At 45.1% G+C, this 17,181-nt stretch overlaps 1 protein-coding gene across 1 annotated transcript in view; it reads left to right on the forward strand.

The window, feature by feature from the left end:
• TMC3 (transmembrane channel like 3) overlaps nt 1-15,741 on the forward strand; it is a 42,299-nt gene extending 26,558 nt beyond the window's left edge. The window contains exons 15-22 of the mRNA XM_058542573.1: nt 173-240; nt 2,105-2,233; nt 8,240-8,350; nt 9,044-9,169; nt 9,837-9,915; nt 11,028-11,070; nt 12,927-13,182; nt 14,301-15,741. Of these exons, the coding sequence (XP_058398556.1) occupies nt 173-240; nt 2,105-2,233; nt 8,240-8,350; nt 9,044-9,169; nt 9,837-9,915; nt 11,028-11,070; nt 12,927-13,182; nt 14,301-15,141 (1,653 nt within the window). The 3' untranslated portion in view covers nt 15,142-15,741. The remainder of the gene's footprint in view (nt 1-172; nt 241-2,104; nt 2,234-8,239; nt 8,351-9,043; nt 9,170-9,836; nt 9,916-11,027; nt 11,071-12,926; nt 13,183-14,300) is intronic.
• The last annotated feature ends 1,440 nt before the right edge of the window (nt 15,742-17,181 follow it).

Below are 17,181 nucleotides of genomic sequence, written 5' to 3' on the forward strand. Positions count from 1 at the left end.
AGCCACAGGGCCGGCCCCATTCTTACATTTTCTATTTGCTGAGATGGCCACACAGACAATGATCTCTACATGCCTATATAAACAAGGAAGTCTATGTATGTACTATAATTAACTGCTTTATGCAAAGAACTTTGGAGCATTTTTTGATGCGGAAGTTCATTTTCTCTTGTAGCCTGAATATGGGGAATTCAAAATAGCGGAGAACGTGCTACATTTAGTCTACAACCAGGGAATGATCTGGTAGGTATCAAAGCTTCTTCTTGCCTTTGCTTACATCTCATCTGGGCTAAGATTTTAATTTACTTCGTCTGGTTGGGACGTGACCATAATAAACACAATCATATGAATTAAGAAAGACATAAACATTTTCTAATTGAAATATTTCACATGTATAGTAATTTTTTTCTAAAAGTAATGGTTTTCTAAAAGCATTTTTCAGAAAGGAGTGATGAAGGAAATTGCCCATTTTTAGGCCACTGTGATTATAGCCAAAAAAATCTGCACAGGACCCGATAGAATAAGCTGCTGGGGAGGACTGGGGGAAGGCTGAGAAGAGGTCGCTAACCCCCCAGGAGGACTTCCAGGAGTGGCTGTGTCACAGCTGGGGAGCCTGGCCATTCCTGCCCTCAGCTGCCCACTGTCCCTCCCATGTGCATCCATATTTTCACTTAGACACTGAGCCCAGGGGCACGGCCATCTGCCAGACTGCAGACCCGTGCTGGGCGAGACCAGAAACTTGGGAAGACTGTCCACACAGGGCAACTTCCAGCCAAGGCAATCCTCTTCCTAAAGACGCCAGAGAACTGAGAGGGGTCATCTGGGCCACAAAGATGTGTGTGTCTGTGGGCTGGGCAGAGAGCTCCCTAAGTCACCCCTTCATCTCTGGTTTTACCTACTGGACCATAAATAGAGCTATTTGATAAAACACAAGCAAACAAAGAAAAAGAACAACTTGGATGTTCCATACATTCAGAAAACACAATCTCTCCTCATAATCATTCAGTAAAATGCATGTAGAATTGAGAGATATAAAGTAATATTCCTTCAATCAAATTCTATATTCTCCTAGTCCCCTTCTTTTGAAAAGTATTTTCACAAATACAGTATTAAAAATAATATGTAACATTTACTTAACATTTAGTAGATATCAGACACTTTTATACCTGTAGTAACAGACTTAATCCTTCAGAAACCCTACTAGGTTACTAGTACTATTTTCTCCATTGTAAATATGAGAAAACTGAGGCACAGGGAAGCTAAATGTCTTGCCTAACATCACACAGACAGTGAAATTCTTGCCTGCTGTCTGTGAGAAACCAAAAGTGTCTTTTTAAAAGCTTTTACTTATTAAACATATCCTTATATCTATACTTATCTTCCTATCACTAAATCTGAATTACACAAGTATTGTATGGATGCACACCCAGTATAAACAGATTTAGCCTCAATGTCAGAAGATCTGGATTTTGTTCCATCTGTGACACCTATTTGCAGTGTAACTACATGTCTGTTTCCCCAGACAGTCCAGTTCTTGCCTGTTGTCCGAGATCTGTCACTCTCAGAAGTATCTCCATGTGGATGATACGGGGTCGCCCTTTTGTTAGCAACATGTCTTTGGGCAAATCACTTAAATTCCCCAGACCCACCTTCCATGTCTATAAACTTTGGTCATTTATCCCTCCTTTCATGATTGCAGAAGGTTAAATGAGCTGAAATGTGAGAGGATGTTTAGCATATGCCCAACAAAATAGCTGCTTAACATATGTTGATCAAACCTGAAAGTCAGTAATTTATTAACGCAGCCCTCACCATAGACAGGCAAAACCTAGAGCCCCCCGAACTGTGGTGACCCATCATTTGCCTCTTCACCAGAAGAGGGCCTTTCCTCTGCTGAGTGTGAAGAGAGAGACAGTGTTCCTGTGCAAAGAGGATATTTTCAATCATCTGCAGAAGTTACCTGTCTTATCTCCGACGGTGGAGGGTTGGGGTCTCAGAGCTTCGGGGGTTTCTCTGGTCCTTTAAGCATAAGGTATAAATCTCAAGGTCTCAGAACCCTATTAGACTGGAAGACAACGTGCTAACTCGCCTCCCCTCGTGGTTCCAGGATGGGGGCCTTCTTCTCTCCGTGCCTCCCTGCCTTCAATGTCCTCAAGCTGATTGGGCTCATGTACCTGAGGAGCTGGGCTGTGCTGACCTGCAATGTGCCCCACCAGCAGGTGTTTCGAGCCTCCAGGTCAGTGGGAGCAAAGCGGGCTGCAGACAGAGAACTTGCATCATCCACCACACCTTGTCCAGGGCGACTTCCACAAGGGGGTCCCCAGCTTTCTGCTTATCAAAATCTTGTCTGTCCTCTGGTTTATTTCCTTCCTGAAGCCATTTCCAATGCCCCACCCTTGGAGTTAATCATTACTCCTCTTAAGCTCATGACATATTTTTTAAAACTTTTTGCTGAAGTTTAACAATCATTTAGAAAGTGCACAAATCATAAATATCAGTCTGATGAATATTCACCAACTGAACACGAGTACGTGACCAGCACCCAGATCAAGAAACAGATCAAGAACAACACCCAGAAGGCCCCTTGTACTCAATTCCAGTCACCACCAACTTCTACCAGCGTAATTCATTTTGCCTGGTTTTTGACTCCACGTAAATGGAATTGCACACAGGAGGAGCTCTTTTGTTTCTGGCTTCTTTCCCTCAATAATGTGCCTGTGAGGTTCATATCATTGAGGAAATATACCCGTATTTCTTTATCCATTCTACTTTCTTTTTATTGATGTCATAGTAGTTTATAACATTGTGAAATTTCAGTTGTACATTATTGTCAGTCACCCTATAAATGCTCCTCTTCACCCCTTGTGCCCACCCCCAACCCCCTTCCCCCTGGTAACCACCAAACAGTTCTCTCTGTCCGTGTGTTAGTTTATCTTCCACATATGAGTGAAATCATGTGATGTTTGTCTGTCTTTGTCTGGCTTATTTCACTTAACATAATACCCTCCAGGTCCATCTACGTTGTTGCAAATGGGACGATTTTGTCTTCTTTTTTGTCTTGGTGATGATAGCCATTCTAATGGGTATAAGGCGATATCTTAATGTTGCTTTGATTTGCATTTCCCTGATGATTAGTGATGTTGAACATCTTTTCATATGCCTATTGGCCATCTGTATATCTGCCTTGGAGAAACGTCTGTTCATACCCTCTGCCCACTTGATCATGGTGTATGATCCTTTTAATGCATTGCTGTATTCGGTTTGCCAATATTTTGTTGAGGATTTTTGCATCTATGTTCCTCAGCGATATTGGCCTGTAATTTTCCTTCTTTATGCTGTTCTCATCTGGCTCTGGTATCAGGGTGATGTTGGCTTCGTAGAATGTGTTAGGAAGTGGGTTATATCTTCCTCTATGTTTTGGAATAGTTTGAGAAGGACAGGTATTAAATCTTCTTTGAATGTTTGGTAAAATTCTTCAGAGAAGCCATCTAGTCCTGGACTTTTATTTGGGGGGAGGTTTTTAATTACTGTTTCAATCTCTTTACTTGGATTGGTCTATTCAGGGTCTCTATTTCTTCTTGATTCTGCTTTAGGAGGTTGTTTGAGTCTAAGAGTTTATCCATTTCTTCTAGACTGTCCAATTTGTTGGCTTATAGATTTTCATAGCATTCTCTTTAATCCTTTGTATTTCTGTGGTATCCATTGTAATTTCTCCTCTTTCATTTCTAATTTTGTTTATTTGAGCCTTCTCTCTTTTTTTATTAGTGAGTCTGGCTAAGAGTTTGTCTCAAAGAACCAGCTGTTTGTTTCCTTGATCCTTTCTGCTGCTTTTTTGCTTTCAATTTCATTTATTTCTGCTCTGAGTTTTATTATTTCCCTCCTTCTGCCAACTTTAGGCTTTGTTTTTTCTTCTTTTTCTAATTATTTCAGGTGTAGTTTAAGGTTGGTTATTTGGGATTTTTCTTGTTTGTTAATATGGACCTACATTGCTATGAATTTCCCTCTCAGGACCACTTTAGCTGCATCCCATATGAGTTGGTATGGTGTATTTTCATTTTTATTTGTCTCCAGATATTTTTTGCTTTCTCCTTTAATTTCTTCAATGATCTATTGGTTATTCAGTAGCATATTGTTTAGCCTCCAGATCTTTGTCACTTTCCCAGATTTTTTCTTGTAGTTGATTTCTAGTTTCATAGCATTATGCGTCAGAAAAGATGCTTGTTACGATTTCAGTCTTCTTAAATTTATAGAGGCTTGCCTTGCTTCCCAACATATGGTCTATCCTTGAGAATGTTCCATGCATGCTTGAGAATAATGTGTAATCTGCTGTGTTTGGATGGAGTGCTCTATATAAATCTATTAAGTCCATCTGGTCTGGTTTTTCATTTAAGTCCACTATTTCCTTATTGACTTTCTGTCTGGATGATCTATCCATTGATGTAAGTGGAGTTTTAAGATCCCCCACTGTTATTGTGCTTTTGTTACTATCTCCTTTTAGGTTTGTCAATAGTTGCTTTATGTACTTTAGTGCTCCTGTGTTGGGTGCGTATATATTTATAAGTGATATGTCTTCTTAGTGGAATGTCCCTTTTGTCACTATATATTGCCCTTCTTTGTCTCTCATTACCCGTTTTATCTGAAAGTCTACTTTGTCTGATATGAGTATGGCAACACTGCTTTCTTTTGTTTGCCATTAGCTTGGAGGATTGTCTTCCATCCTTTCACTCTGAGCCTGTGTTTGTCTTTAGAGCTGAGGTGTGTTTCCTGGAGGCAGCATATTGTTGGATCTTGTTTTTTAATCCATCCCACTACTCTGTGTCTTTTGATTGGAGAATTCAATCCATTTACATTTAGAGTGGTTATTGATATACAAGGGCTTAATGTTGCTATTTTATTGCTCATTCTCCAGTTCTTTTGCATTTGCTTTGTTTCTCATCCTGTGTATTTTGGACTACCAATTCACTTTGGTAGTTCCTTATGATGGTTTTCTTAGTTTTCTCTTTATTTATTGTATGTGTCTCTGTTCTGATTATTTGTTTAGTGGTTACCATGTGGTTTGTATAAAAAATCTCATAGATGAGACAGTCCATTTTCTGATGGCCTCATTTCCTTAGACTAAGTCGATTCCATTCCTTTTATCTTCCCCTTCTAAGTTATTATGGTCACAACTTATTCCATCTTGTGAGTTTGTGTTTAAAGAGATGAGGTTATATTTATTTTTGGTGTTTTCCTTCCCTTAATCTTTGATGTTGTAATTAGGTGTTTGCTAACCTATTCTGATAGAGAGCTGCAATTTTTCTGATTTTGTCTACCTATTTTTCTCCTTGCTCACAGCTTTGTATCCCTTTTCTCTTTTTTTTGTAAGGCATGAGGGCCTTCTTGAGCATTTCTTGTAGTGGGGGTCTAGCGGCAATGAACTCCCTTAGTTTTTGTTTATCTGGGATAGTTATTATTTCTCCATCATCTCTGAAGGATATTTTCGCTGGATAGAGTATTCTTGGCTGAAAGTTTTTGTCTTTCAGAATTTTGAATATAGCATTCCACTCTCTCCTAGACTGTAAAGTTTCTGCTGAGAAATCGACTGAGAACCTGATTGGAATTCCTTTGTATGTTGGTTTTTTTTTGTGTGTGTGTGTCTTGCTGCCCTTAATAATTTTTCTTTGTCATTGACTTTTGCCAGCTTTACTACTATATGCCTTGGAGAGGATCTTTTTATGTTGATATATTTAGGAGATCTATTAACTTCGTTCACTTGTATTTCCAGCTCCTTCCCCAGGTTTGGGAAGTTCTCAGCTATTATGTCTTTGAACAAGCTCTCTGCTCCTTTCTCCCTCTCTTCTCCCTCTGGAATACCTATAATCCTTATGTTGCATTTCCTAATTATATCGGATATTTCTCAGAGAATTTCTTCATTTCTTTTTAGTCTTTGTTCTTTATCCTCCTCCATCTGGAGCATTTCTACATTCCTATCCTCAATAATGCTAATTCTTTACTCCATATTGACAGCTCTGTCCTTTAAAGATTCCAGATTTTTCTTTATCTCCTCCACTGTGTGTTTCATCTCCAACATTTCTGATTGGTTTTTCTTTATGTTTCAATCTCTTTTGTGAAGAAGTTCCTGATTTCATTGAATTATCTGTGTTTTCTTGTAATTCTTTGAGCTTTTTTATGATAGCTATTTTGAATTCTCTGTCCTTTAGGTTATAAATTTCTGTGCCTTCAGGATTGATTTCCGGGTGCTTGTCATTTTCCTTCTGTTCTGGAGATTTAATATATTTTTGCATACTGGCTGAGGGTGTGGGCTTATTTTTCTGCATTCTGAAAATATCTGGTCACAGCTTCCACCTGCCACCACCAGGTGGGGGTCAAGATCTGTGTATTCTGAGCCTGGCATGATCCATCTGGCTGACCAGTTGTCCTGGAGCACCAGGCAGGGGGAGAGGCTCTTTCTTTAGCCTGCCCGATCCCAGGGGCTTCTTGCTCTTCCCTCACTATCTGCTCTCCTGGGGTGCTAGGTTGATGAAGGCACCCCTGCAACAGTTCAGTCCCCTCCATACAGGAATTTCCCACAGGCTGTGAGAGACCTTGAAGAGTGACAGTTTTCCCACAGAGGGCCGCCCCTATCCCCCCTCAGAGCTGCACGGTCCAGGTCCCAGGGTCACTGTCATTCGGGAAGGAGAGGAGTTCTCCTTCCCTCCTTCCACTTCCTCTGGGGGTTTCAGCACCTCCAGTTTCAGAGGTAAGGCTGTGTGGGTCTCTCAGATGTCCTTTGTGTTGTGTGAATGTCCTGTGTTGGTATGTAAATGTCCTTCTTGTTGTATCTTAGTGGGGAGAGTCTAAGGGGGAAAGCTCACTCCACCATGATGCTGACATCACTCCTCATCCATCCATGCTACTTTTGATGGGCACAAGGGTTGTTTCCAACTATTAGCTATAATGAATAATGCTGCCTTGAACATTCTCAGAAGGGTCTTTTGTTAGGTATACACCTAGGAGAGCAATTGCTGGGTGTGGGGCATGCATACCTTTAGTAGACGTGTCAAAACGTCTTTTATACTTCCACCAGCATTATATGAGAACTCTAGTTGTCCCACAAGCTTGCCAAAACTTGTTCTTTTCTGTGTTTTCCATTTTAGCCATTTTGGTGAATTCACAACACATTTTGAACACCTTGATTAGAGCTCATCTATTTTATTTTGACATAATAGTTATTTATGTGGGTGTACATCAGTGGCTTTCAAACTTCTTGACCATAACCTGTGTGATAATGTATTTGTACTTTACCTAGTGACCAGTACACATACCTGCATACATTCATATATACATGTTTTTATGTATAATTTATATGTGCATGTGTATATCCACTTATATGTATATATGTATATGTCTACATACATCCATGCATACATATATACACACACATATATACACACACATACATATAAATGAATATACACACAAATATATATATAGTATATATATTGGGGAGGAGAAAGGGAGAGAGAGAAAGGTTTCACAAATTAAGACTCACCTACTTACATTCTATGCACTCTGATATTTTCTATTCTCTTCCAGTCTAATCTATTTTATTAAAGAGAGAGACAGAGAGTGCTCTTGAGAGTCTCAAGATTGGTTGACCACTCATTCTCTTTCCAGACAGTGTACAGGGCCTCGTACAACAAATAGATCTGAGCTGCCTCAGGAGAGGCCTGGGCAGCCATGCTCCCTGACACCAGCTCAGGGCCCAGGGCCCCGAGCTTAGTCAGGCAGAACATTTACCCCGAGCAGCCAGGAGCAGAGAGGGTAAGAGGTCGAGAGACACATCCAAGTGAGAGGGTCAAGAATCATAACCAAAGGAGTCAAACCGTTCTCATACACAGGAGACAAGTTCAAGGCTGAGAACAGGAGAGGGAACCTTTAGGTAAGGACCCAGGTGAATGGGGCAAAGGTTTCTAAGATTTTCCATGAATTAAGCTTATAGGGTAATGCCCATGGGTTCACCACTCTCTTGTTTTGAGGTGAACAGGTGTTCAGCAAATGTTTAGTAGATGAATACTTTGGGTTGGATGATCTATGAAGTCCCTCTGAGCACCGATTTCTAGTTTGCCAAGCTGCCTGTGACCCTACGACGAACCTGTCCTAGATAGGATTCTTCTGTTTGCAAAGAGTCAGGGTTGCGGTTTCTGTGTCAGTTCTTCAGGCATACGCATCATTGGCAACTGGCCACCTGGTTTCTTTGCAGATCCAACAACTTCTACTTGGCCATGCTCCTGTTTATGCTCTTCCTCTGCATGCTGCCAACCATTTTTGCCATTGTCCGGTACAAGCCCTCCCTACATTGCGGGCCGTTCAGGTAAGTGATTTTACTTCCGTCAGCTCTGCTTGGAGCTACTGACAGCTGTGGGAGACTGAATTCTCCTTCTGGCTTACAGAACAGGGCACTAGCAGAGAAAGATCTCAAAGTCATGCCTTTTGAATCTGAGACCAGTGCCCTTTCTTAATAAGCAGGCTGCCCTCAAGTATGATCATCTCTGTGCTCATCTTTAAAAGATACAGAGTTAAAAATCAAAAAAAAGAAACAACATTGCTCCAGGGCTAGAAAGAAAGTCTACCTGGTCAACCTCCCACTCCTAGAACGCAGAAAGCTTTTATTAAAGATAGTCCACCTCACTTTGGATTCTGCATTATCCAGCTCCACCAAGGCAGAAATCTCAAATTATCTCCCAGCATTTGCTTTAAGTCAGCTTTGATACAATATATATGTAATATTTAGAGTCTATCTTTGTGTACATTATTAAAACACACACACACACACACAGAAAATATGGTTCTTCACCCCACCTTCAAACCTACATAATAATTAGATGACTACTTCCTATGAAATCATCTTAGGAAGGTGACATGTCTTTCACACACAGATATTTACTCTAGCTTTATAACTGACATTGAAGATTGGACTGTAGCCATCTAGCCATTTTTTTGACAGCTTGCAGCATCTTTCTGCCAAAAGCAACACAATCTGGAGTTATGCTTTTCTATCTCACAGTGGACAAGAGAAGATTTATGACATTGTGTCAGAGACGATTGAGAAGGACTTTCCTGCATGGTTTGGCTCTGCGGTGGGGTACATCGGCAGCCCTGTGGTCATCCTGCCGGCCGTGCTGCTGCTCTTGTGAGTACCACACATGACTTCCCTGCCAGCTTTTGGGGGACTTCTGCATGTTTGGCCAACAAGAAAGCACTGCTTTCCAATAATTATATAAAATCAGTGAGTTCATTCGAAAGCCACTGACGGAGCCCAGTGATCTAAGCAGGGACTCTGACTCACACAGGAGCCATGGAGGGACAGCATGACTGATTCATCAACACCACGTGGGCAACTGAGGCCACTATAATGGGGTTGAATGCCATTCTCAGTTTCATATTCTCCAGAACTTTAAATAATCTCGAAAAGGAATTTTGCAATGCAGCTGAGTAACTTCTGCTTGTTTTGGCTTAAAGGAAAAATAGTAGCGAGCAGATCCAGTACTCATAGCTTGATACACTGTAAAATGCCCCTCCCGTCTTTGCTCCTTCCCTATTGCTCTCACTGCACAGTATTCCAGGTCAGTGGAGTTTGCTGTAAAAAGCAGGAGAAAGAAAAGGAAAGCAGCCCCTTTCCAGTGCTAGCAGGCCTGAGAACTTGCCGACACCTTTTGTCCTCAGGAACGGGTCAGTGGGTAGCCCACATCTGGCCTGGGAACCTCTGGTTCCTGCCAACCAGCTGAGCTGGGAACAAGGCCGGAAAAGCCAACAAGCTAGCCGAAGTGCACTCACCTCCCTGTGCTGTTCTGTCCTAGCATGCTCATCTACTACCTTCAGAGCATCGCAAGATCGCTGAAGCTCAGCAACCACCAGCTCAAAATGCAGATCCAAAATGCAAGTATTATGAGATCTCTGCTCTTGTGAATGTGTCAGCCACCTGACTGGGATCTCACTAGCAAGGGACACACATGATGTCACAGTGCCAAATGACGGGGACTCTTGGCCACCCCTCCCGCCAGGGTCTCCCAGAGCTGCTTCTAAGACTGTCCAGGGACGGCTCCCGCTTGCCCAGGAGGGAGCCGCACCTGCTGTTCCTCTTCCTCAGGTGGCCCTGCTGATGCCCCGAGCCCTTCAGCGCCCCTCTTGTGGCCACACCAAGCCCTCAGTGTGCTGGCTCTTCTGCTGGCTGTGCTTCTCTGCGAGCAAAGAGAAAGGACCCCTTCCCTACCTGGCTCAACTTGGACCTCTGGGCCCAAATGCCCTGCTTGGATCCAAAGACTCCCCTTTTTTGCATCTTCTAGAGTCTGGTTGTCATTACCCTCTCTCCCATCTGGGGCTCAAGCCCTGGCTCTCAGGACAGTCAGAGGGAGACTTCTCCCTCCTTCCACAATTCTTCCTCCTCTGCACACCCCAGGGGCTCCCCCAGGGCCAGGGCAAGGCGAGGCGAGGGAGGCACCAGGATGCCACATCAAGGAGGCACATGCACCCAGGGTCGTACCACTCTGCACTTCCACAGCCCCGAGAGTGAGCACCTCCTTAAATGTGGCCCCTGAATGCCTCTCTTACTTCACCTCACTCCCCGAACTCCACGGATATCAATTCATGTTAAGAAACACCACCTAGTTTTGCAAATACTCAAATAAGAAATGCCTTTGGAGTCGCAAAGGGCATTTTTGTGGAAACATACGTCTCCTGTGTGGTTGATCCATATTTTCTCTTTTGTGTCTCAGGCAAACCATTATTGGCAGAATCTAAACCTGGTCTATCAAATAGCTGCCCCTAAAAATAAAACTGACTAGGGATAAAATTCTAGCTCTCAGGTGTCAGCATTTACTCACTCAAGTCACAGGCCTGAGCCCAGAGTAGTGGCCCTGCGGAGCAGTAGGAGTTTGGTCCTGGCCCAAGATCTGAGCAAGGATGCACAAATCATCTTCCCCCAAGAATAGTATTTGTTACTGCTTCCTGCTAAATCCAGAACAAATATATGATTATCATTTGTATTTTAGGCAAGATCTGAAGATAAGAAAAAGTTTGCCCAAATGGTAGAAGGTAAGTAAACAAAAATGCCTGATGTCTCAGTTGGTGGGCATTTAAAAATATAGCAGTTTGGGGCCGGCCCAGTGACACAGCGGTTAAGTGCGCGCACTCTGCTTCAGTGGCCTGGGGTTTTGCAAGTTCAGATCCCGGGCACACACCGATGCACCGCTTGTCATGCTGTGGCGGCGTCCCATATAAAGTAGAGGAAGATGGGCACAGATGTTAGCCCAGGGCCAATCTTCCTCAGCAAAAAGAGGAGGATTGGCAACAGATGTTAGCTCAGGGCTAATCTTCCTCACAAAAAACATGAAATTAAAAAATAAAAATTAAAATTAAAGAAAATAAAAATATAGCAGTTTAAGGTACACTACTAATAAAAATTCCTGAGAAACTGGTTTTCACAATTAACTGGGCACAATAAAATAAAATTTAGGGATATAAATTTTGGTTTAAATCTACAATTTTTACATCATACCCGAGCCTGTGAATAACTTCAAAACATGTCTGAAGTCAGAAGGAGATTTTGTAGTAGGAGAGAAAAAGAAGCACAAACATCTGAGGAAAAACCCATAAGAATGTCTTTGTCATGTTCAGTTTTGTGTACTTCCTCTCGATGGCCCGTTTCGAATCCTTTTTCCAGTGAAGGCCTGGATACTCTTTTTTAAAAGGACTCACCTTGTTAGGTCAGACCCACCCAGGATAATGTCCCGTTTGATTAACTCTAAGTTAATGAGTCAGAGACCTTAATTACATCTTCAGAATCACGTCACCTCTGCTCAGTTGTCAGCCCCAGGGTCCAGCCTCCTTAGGTTCTGTCCTCTGTCCCACTCCTGCAGAGCAATGCCAGCTGGGCAGGCCTAGCCACAAGGACAGATTCCCCAGTAAGAAACCCAAACCCAATGGCCACGCCTTCGCACGTCTTCTCCAGCTGTGCCCTGACAGGCTTCCCACCCAGCCCAGCCAGGGAGGGGAGCCCCCGCAGAAAGCAGGAAAACGGCAGGAGCAGAAGCCTGACGGGCCTGAATGGGGACAAATGCACGGGTGCACTCAAAGGAAACGGGCCTGCCGGACACCACTACTCATGTGTGAGCTAGAAGGGGCACTAGGCAACTTTAAAATGGCTCAGTCCTATTCTCCTCAGAAAATGAATGAGCATGAGACCCAGAAAGGCTCTGTGGGCCAACTCTTCCGTCTGTTTAATACTCAGCTCATTGGGAGGGATTTATTTTCCTCCAGGAAAATGCCTGAGCACAAATCACCGGGCCTCAGGGTCGTGCTCGCCCGTCTGCCTTTCTGGAGAGCAGTGTATGACTGGAAATTGCTGTGGAGAGACTGCAGCTCAGGCTATAAACCCCACTGTAACTGTCAAGTATTATTTGCCAATGGAGCATAATTAAGTTTAGTTCAGGTTATCTTCAAAAACTAGAATCTCCATAGACTTTCTCAGGATCACAATTTCATTGTCCAATGTCCATTTTTCAGCTCAAGGCCACTTCTTTTTTCAGAATGCTCTGTCAACTGTTTCCAAAAAATCCTAATTATCTTGTAAGCTTTACAATATCCATTGTGTAGATGAGGAGCCAGAGCCCCAAGGCTGGAGAATAACCCACTTTGCCTCCTGGGGCATCAGATGGTACATGTGTAAAGACTCAGGGTTCATTTGATCCCCCCACACTCCCCTCCAGCTCAAACTTTGTGTGAAGAAATGACTTGAATCCCAAAATGTGCATGGCCCCCAGGCTGGTGGGTCTGCAAGTGCATACGCCTGTCCGTAGACCCCGCTGTTGGAAGTCCCAACACCTGCAGCTGAACCTGCCTGGATGTGCCACCCCAGAGCCGTCTTCTCACGGCCCTGCCTCTTCCCACAGCCCGAATCCAAACCCAGGATGACAGCACCAAGAGGCTCCCACAGGACATGGATCTGGGCAGCCAGCTGTCCTCGGCTCCCTCGGCGACACCCCAGAACAACGGCAACGTGGTCAATTTTGACTCAACAAGCAGCAAAAGTGGCAGGGTAGAGACCGTCACCCAACCCACACCCCAGAGTCCCTGGCCAGGGACCAGCAGTCCTAGCTCGCCTCTTCCTGGCATCTCCAAATCCCGGCCGGAGCCAGACACCAACAGGTGAGCTTACCTGCAGCACAGCGGGAAACCTCCCCGCTGACCGTGTACCGACCAGGGATGGCCCAGAGCCATAAGGGGTGGAATAAAGAGCCCGTAGGGATGTGAAGGCCCTAACAGTTTCAGGAGGCCAGGGCCATTAATTCCGATTCTGCCAGAAGGCCACGAGGTCAAGAGACTGACCGCTGGTACTGAGAAGAAACAGAGGGACAAAGTTTGTCAAACAGGACAAATTCTTCTAGGCCTTCTACCACAGAACCTGTAAGCAAGCCTTCTTGCCAGCCTAGGGTATGTATTTCTACAGCCTAAGAAAAGAAAATGCCTTTTAAAATTTTTTTATTTTTTAACTCCAGACTGGCCATATTATTGGCAGGATCTTATATATTTTAGCGCTAGGCTGGCCAAGTTATTGGCAAGGTCATCTCTGTGTTACATGGGGTCAATTGTTTCAGCCTCACACATAAGAAAGCAGAGGACCCTGCATTCCTATCATGGAGTCCAGAAGGACGCACTGACCCAGACTCATATGGAGAATTATATTTGATCTGAATGTAGCACAGTGAAAGCAATATAGACGAAATACAGGGGGTTTTGATTTCAGGGAGTTTAGGGTTTTTTTTAAAGACAATGACTAAGTTAACAGAGAAGTGGAAATCTTGCTGTATGAGGAGCTGTCTTCCTGTCTCTATGGGGCCTTGACAAGGAGGAGGGATTCCAACCAAGCCGGGTGGGCCCGGGGTGAGGTGCCGCTGAGGCTGGACGGCTGCATGGCGGAGACGGTGAGGAGCACTCTTCCTCACGTGTGCGCCACAAATATTGGTCCCACTGTGTGCTCATGGACAAAAGGAGGGCTCCATGACGAAACATAGTAGCAAAACACTCTCTGCCCTCGCTGCTCCGTGGAGACTGACGGTGCCCGCCATCGCAGTAAGGGCTCTGAGAACTCCAGCAGTGAAGACGTCTGGGGATGTGCCTGTGCACGCCATCCATGGAACGCCCATCAACACTGGGACCAGTTCAGTGAAAATGCAGAGATCTGCTGCCCCGGCTCGCGGCGCTTAGAAGGGGTGGGGCTCTGAGAGCACCGAGGCCATGGGGGCTTGACCACCTCTGTCTTACAGGTGTCCACGTGGTCCGTGTGCAAGCACAGGAGACCGTCACAGGAACAGATCCTGCACACCTGCGACATTCACAAAGCACACGCAAGACGTTCACTCGGAACCTCTTTACCGAAAAGACTTTCAGCAAATCAACCCTCCCCTTCATGGACCGGGGGTCTCGGCCCCGGTGCCACATGGTCATAGGCCCCACGCTCCCAGATATTATATCGTCAATGAACGTGACGCTCACAAAAAAACACACCCAACTTTCTGGCCAGAAAGACATTTCAAGATAGATGCCTTACGGGACGTCGTGGAGATGTACCCCAGGAACGTGCGACAGTGTTTGTCCCGGGGCCCCCAGCAGGCTCGCTCTCCACAGCTGAGCGAAGAGGAAGAGGAGATGCTGAGGAGAGAGCTGATCAAGTGGTCCTTCCAGCCACGCTCCCTGACAGACCTCCGCGGGGCTCCCCACGTGTACGCTGGCGAGAGGTCGGCGAGTCAGCCGCTGGCTCCTGAGCACCAGGCGCGGAGGCACCACAAGTCTTGGAACGACGGTTTTGACGGTCTTGACAGGCTTATGTATGTGCACAAAAAGCCACGCTCCCGGAATTTCCAGTACCCACAGCACCCTCTGAAGCCCAGAGGGAAGCCCAGGTTCGAGCCATCCCTCACGGAATCTGACTCCGTGTCAGCAGCATCCAGTAGTGACCAGCAGAACAGCAGCACCGACCAGTACCTCCAGATCACCCGCAGCCAGGGCAAGTTCTCGAGGTCTGCAGGCCAGCTCGGCAGGAGGAAGGCCACGTCCAGGCAGGAGCTGGCCACGGATCTGAACGACCTGATTTGTTCAGATGTCTAGGGGCTCCTTCTGGTGTCCCGTTCATAGAGGTCAGAGCCCGGTGGGAGTGCTGGTGTGGTCTGACAGGTGTGGTCCTTTCTGGAAAGAGACGAACACACCTGGTGGGTGTTAGAGACCTTTAGGGCGTCTCCAGGCCTGTCAGCGGCTGGCTGCACCCCGAGACTCAGAGGACTCCGACTCCCTAGCCTACAACCACCACACACAAGTGGGCTGTTCCCAGGGGTCTCTCTCTGTCCAGCACCTCTGGCACAGTAGGCCGTCATTTCAAAGAACTTCAGTCCTTTGCCTGTATTCAGGATGACACAGATCGTAGGCAAGCCGGATGGCCCCTCCCAGCCACAAAGGCCTCACGGGAGATGTCTGAGCCTGTCCTGAGTCCTGAGGGCACTGTCTGCACTGTAATGCCTTCTTTCAGCAGACAAAACTCAGGCCTCCTGAGAAGCACCCAGGAGTGAGGTGGCTGCCCTTCAAGATTCCACAGTGCTTAATTAGTTCATATGAATAATCAGTTTAGTAATGACAAGAGTGATTAAAACTTATTGAGAGCTCAATCTACTGTTTACTGCGCTATGTATTTATATTAATTAGGACACTTGGATTGGAGGTAAAATCTCCAAGGTTGATTGGTTCCTTTACCTGGGAAGGATGGGAATCAACAGGCCTCAGGTTCAGTTGGACCCAGGGTGTCAAACATCTTCAGGATTCTGTCTTGTCACCTCTCAGCTCCATTTCTCTTTGTTGACTCACTTTCTCCTACTGCCAACGGCTTCCTCCCTGTGGTAGGTGGAGGAGGAATTCACGGCCACGGAACATTCCAGCTTTATGGCAGAAAGAACAGAGTTGTCCCTCCTCACTTCACATTCTCTCCCCTTTATGGCTGATGCCTTTTTTGCTGGCATTACTCGGGGTTTTGGCAGCACTGTGTGTTTAGTCGGCCGTGGTCAGCCGGAAGTACACCCCTGTTCCTATTTCCATGATAACTCTTTTCACTCTAAATTGTGTCTATAAGTTTTTTGTCTCCTCCACCAGACTGTGAGCGCCTTTGGGACCAGAATGGTGTTTCTTCCTTTCTGCATCCTCAATTACTGACACATAATCGATAGTGTATTCATTTTCTATCACTGCATAACAAGTTTAGCGGCCTAAAACATACATTTCATCTCACAGTGTCCATGGGTCAGGAGGTCCGACGTGGCTAAGCTGGGTGCTCAGCTCAGGGTCTCAGTCAGGGTGTTGGCCAGGACTAGCATTTCTCCTAAGGCTAGGCGGCCCCTTCCAAGCTCATGTGGCTGTTGGCAGAATTCATTTCCTTAAGGTTGTAGACTGAGGCCCTCCACTCCCAGAGGCCGCCACATTCCCTGCTGGGCCCTCTCCACAGCATGGCTGTCTGCATCTTGACAGCCAGTAAGAGAGGGCCTCTTCAGCTTTGAATCTCTTTTTCCAGGGAAGGCCTGGACTCTCTTTTAAAAGGAGTCACCTGATTAGGTCAGGCCCACCCAGGGTAATCTCCTTTTTGATTAACTCAAAGTCAATTGGTCAGAGATCTTCATTACATCTTCAAAATCACTTCACCTTTACCATGTAATGGAACCTAACCATGGGAGTGATATCTCACCATATTCACAAGTGCCAGCACACTCAACAGGAGATTTTACAGAAAACGTACACCAAGGGGCAGGAATCCTGGGGGCCATCTCAGACTGCTGCCTACCGTAGATACTTAATACACATTTGTTGAATGTGAATGGGTGAATGAATAAATGAATGAACTGTACTAATGAATGGGTCACAAATGACATAGTAACAGGATTACGTTCTAAGCTCAACTGCCAATTCTAACCAAAAAGAAAAACCCAGCATAAATAATGCCATTTTAAAAGTAGACACAGATGAACACTCCTCCCCAAATTCATGCAGATGTGTGCACATATTTTCAAATTTCTTCCCATGACAGATCCAGGAGGATGAAACGTTCCACAATGCCATGGACATGTCCTTTCACGATAGAGGTGTCTAGAGGGATCTCATGAGGAGGGTCCC

Source organism: Diceros bicornis, chromosome 5 (genome assembly GCF_020826845.1).
Source record: "Diceros bicornis minor isolate mBicDic1 chromosome 5, mDicBic1.mat.cur, whole genome shotgun sequence".
Taxonomy (NCBI): domain Eukaryota; kingdom Metazoa; phylum Chordata; class Mammalia; order Perissodactyla; family Rhinocerotidae; genus Diceros; species Diceros bicornis.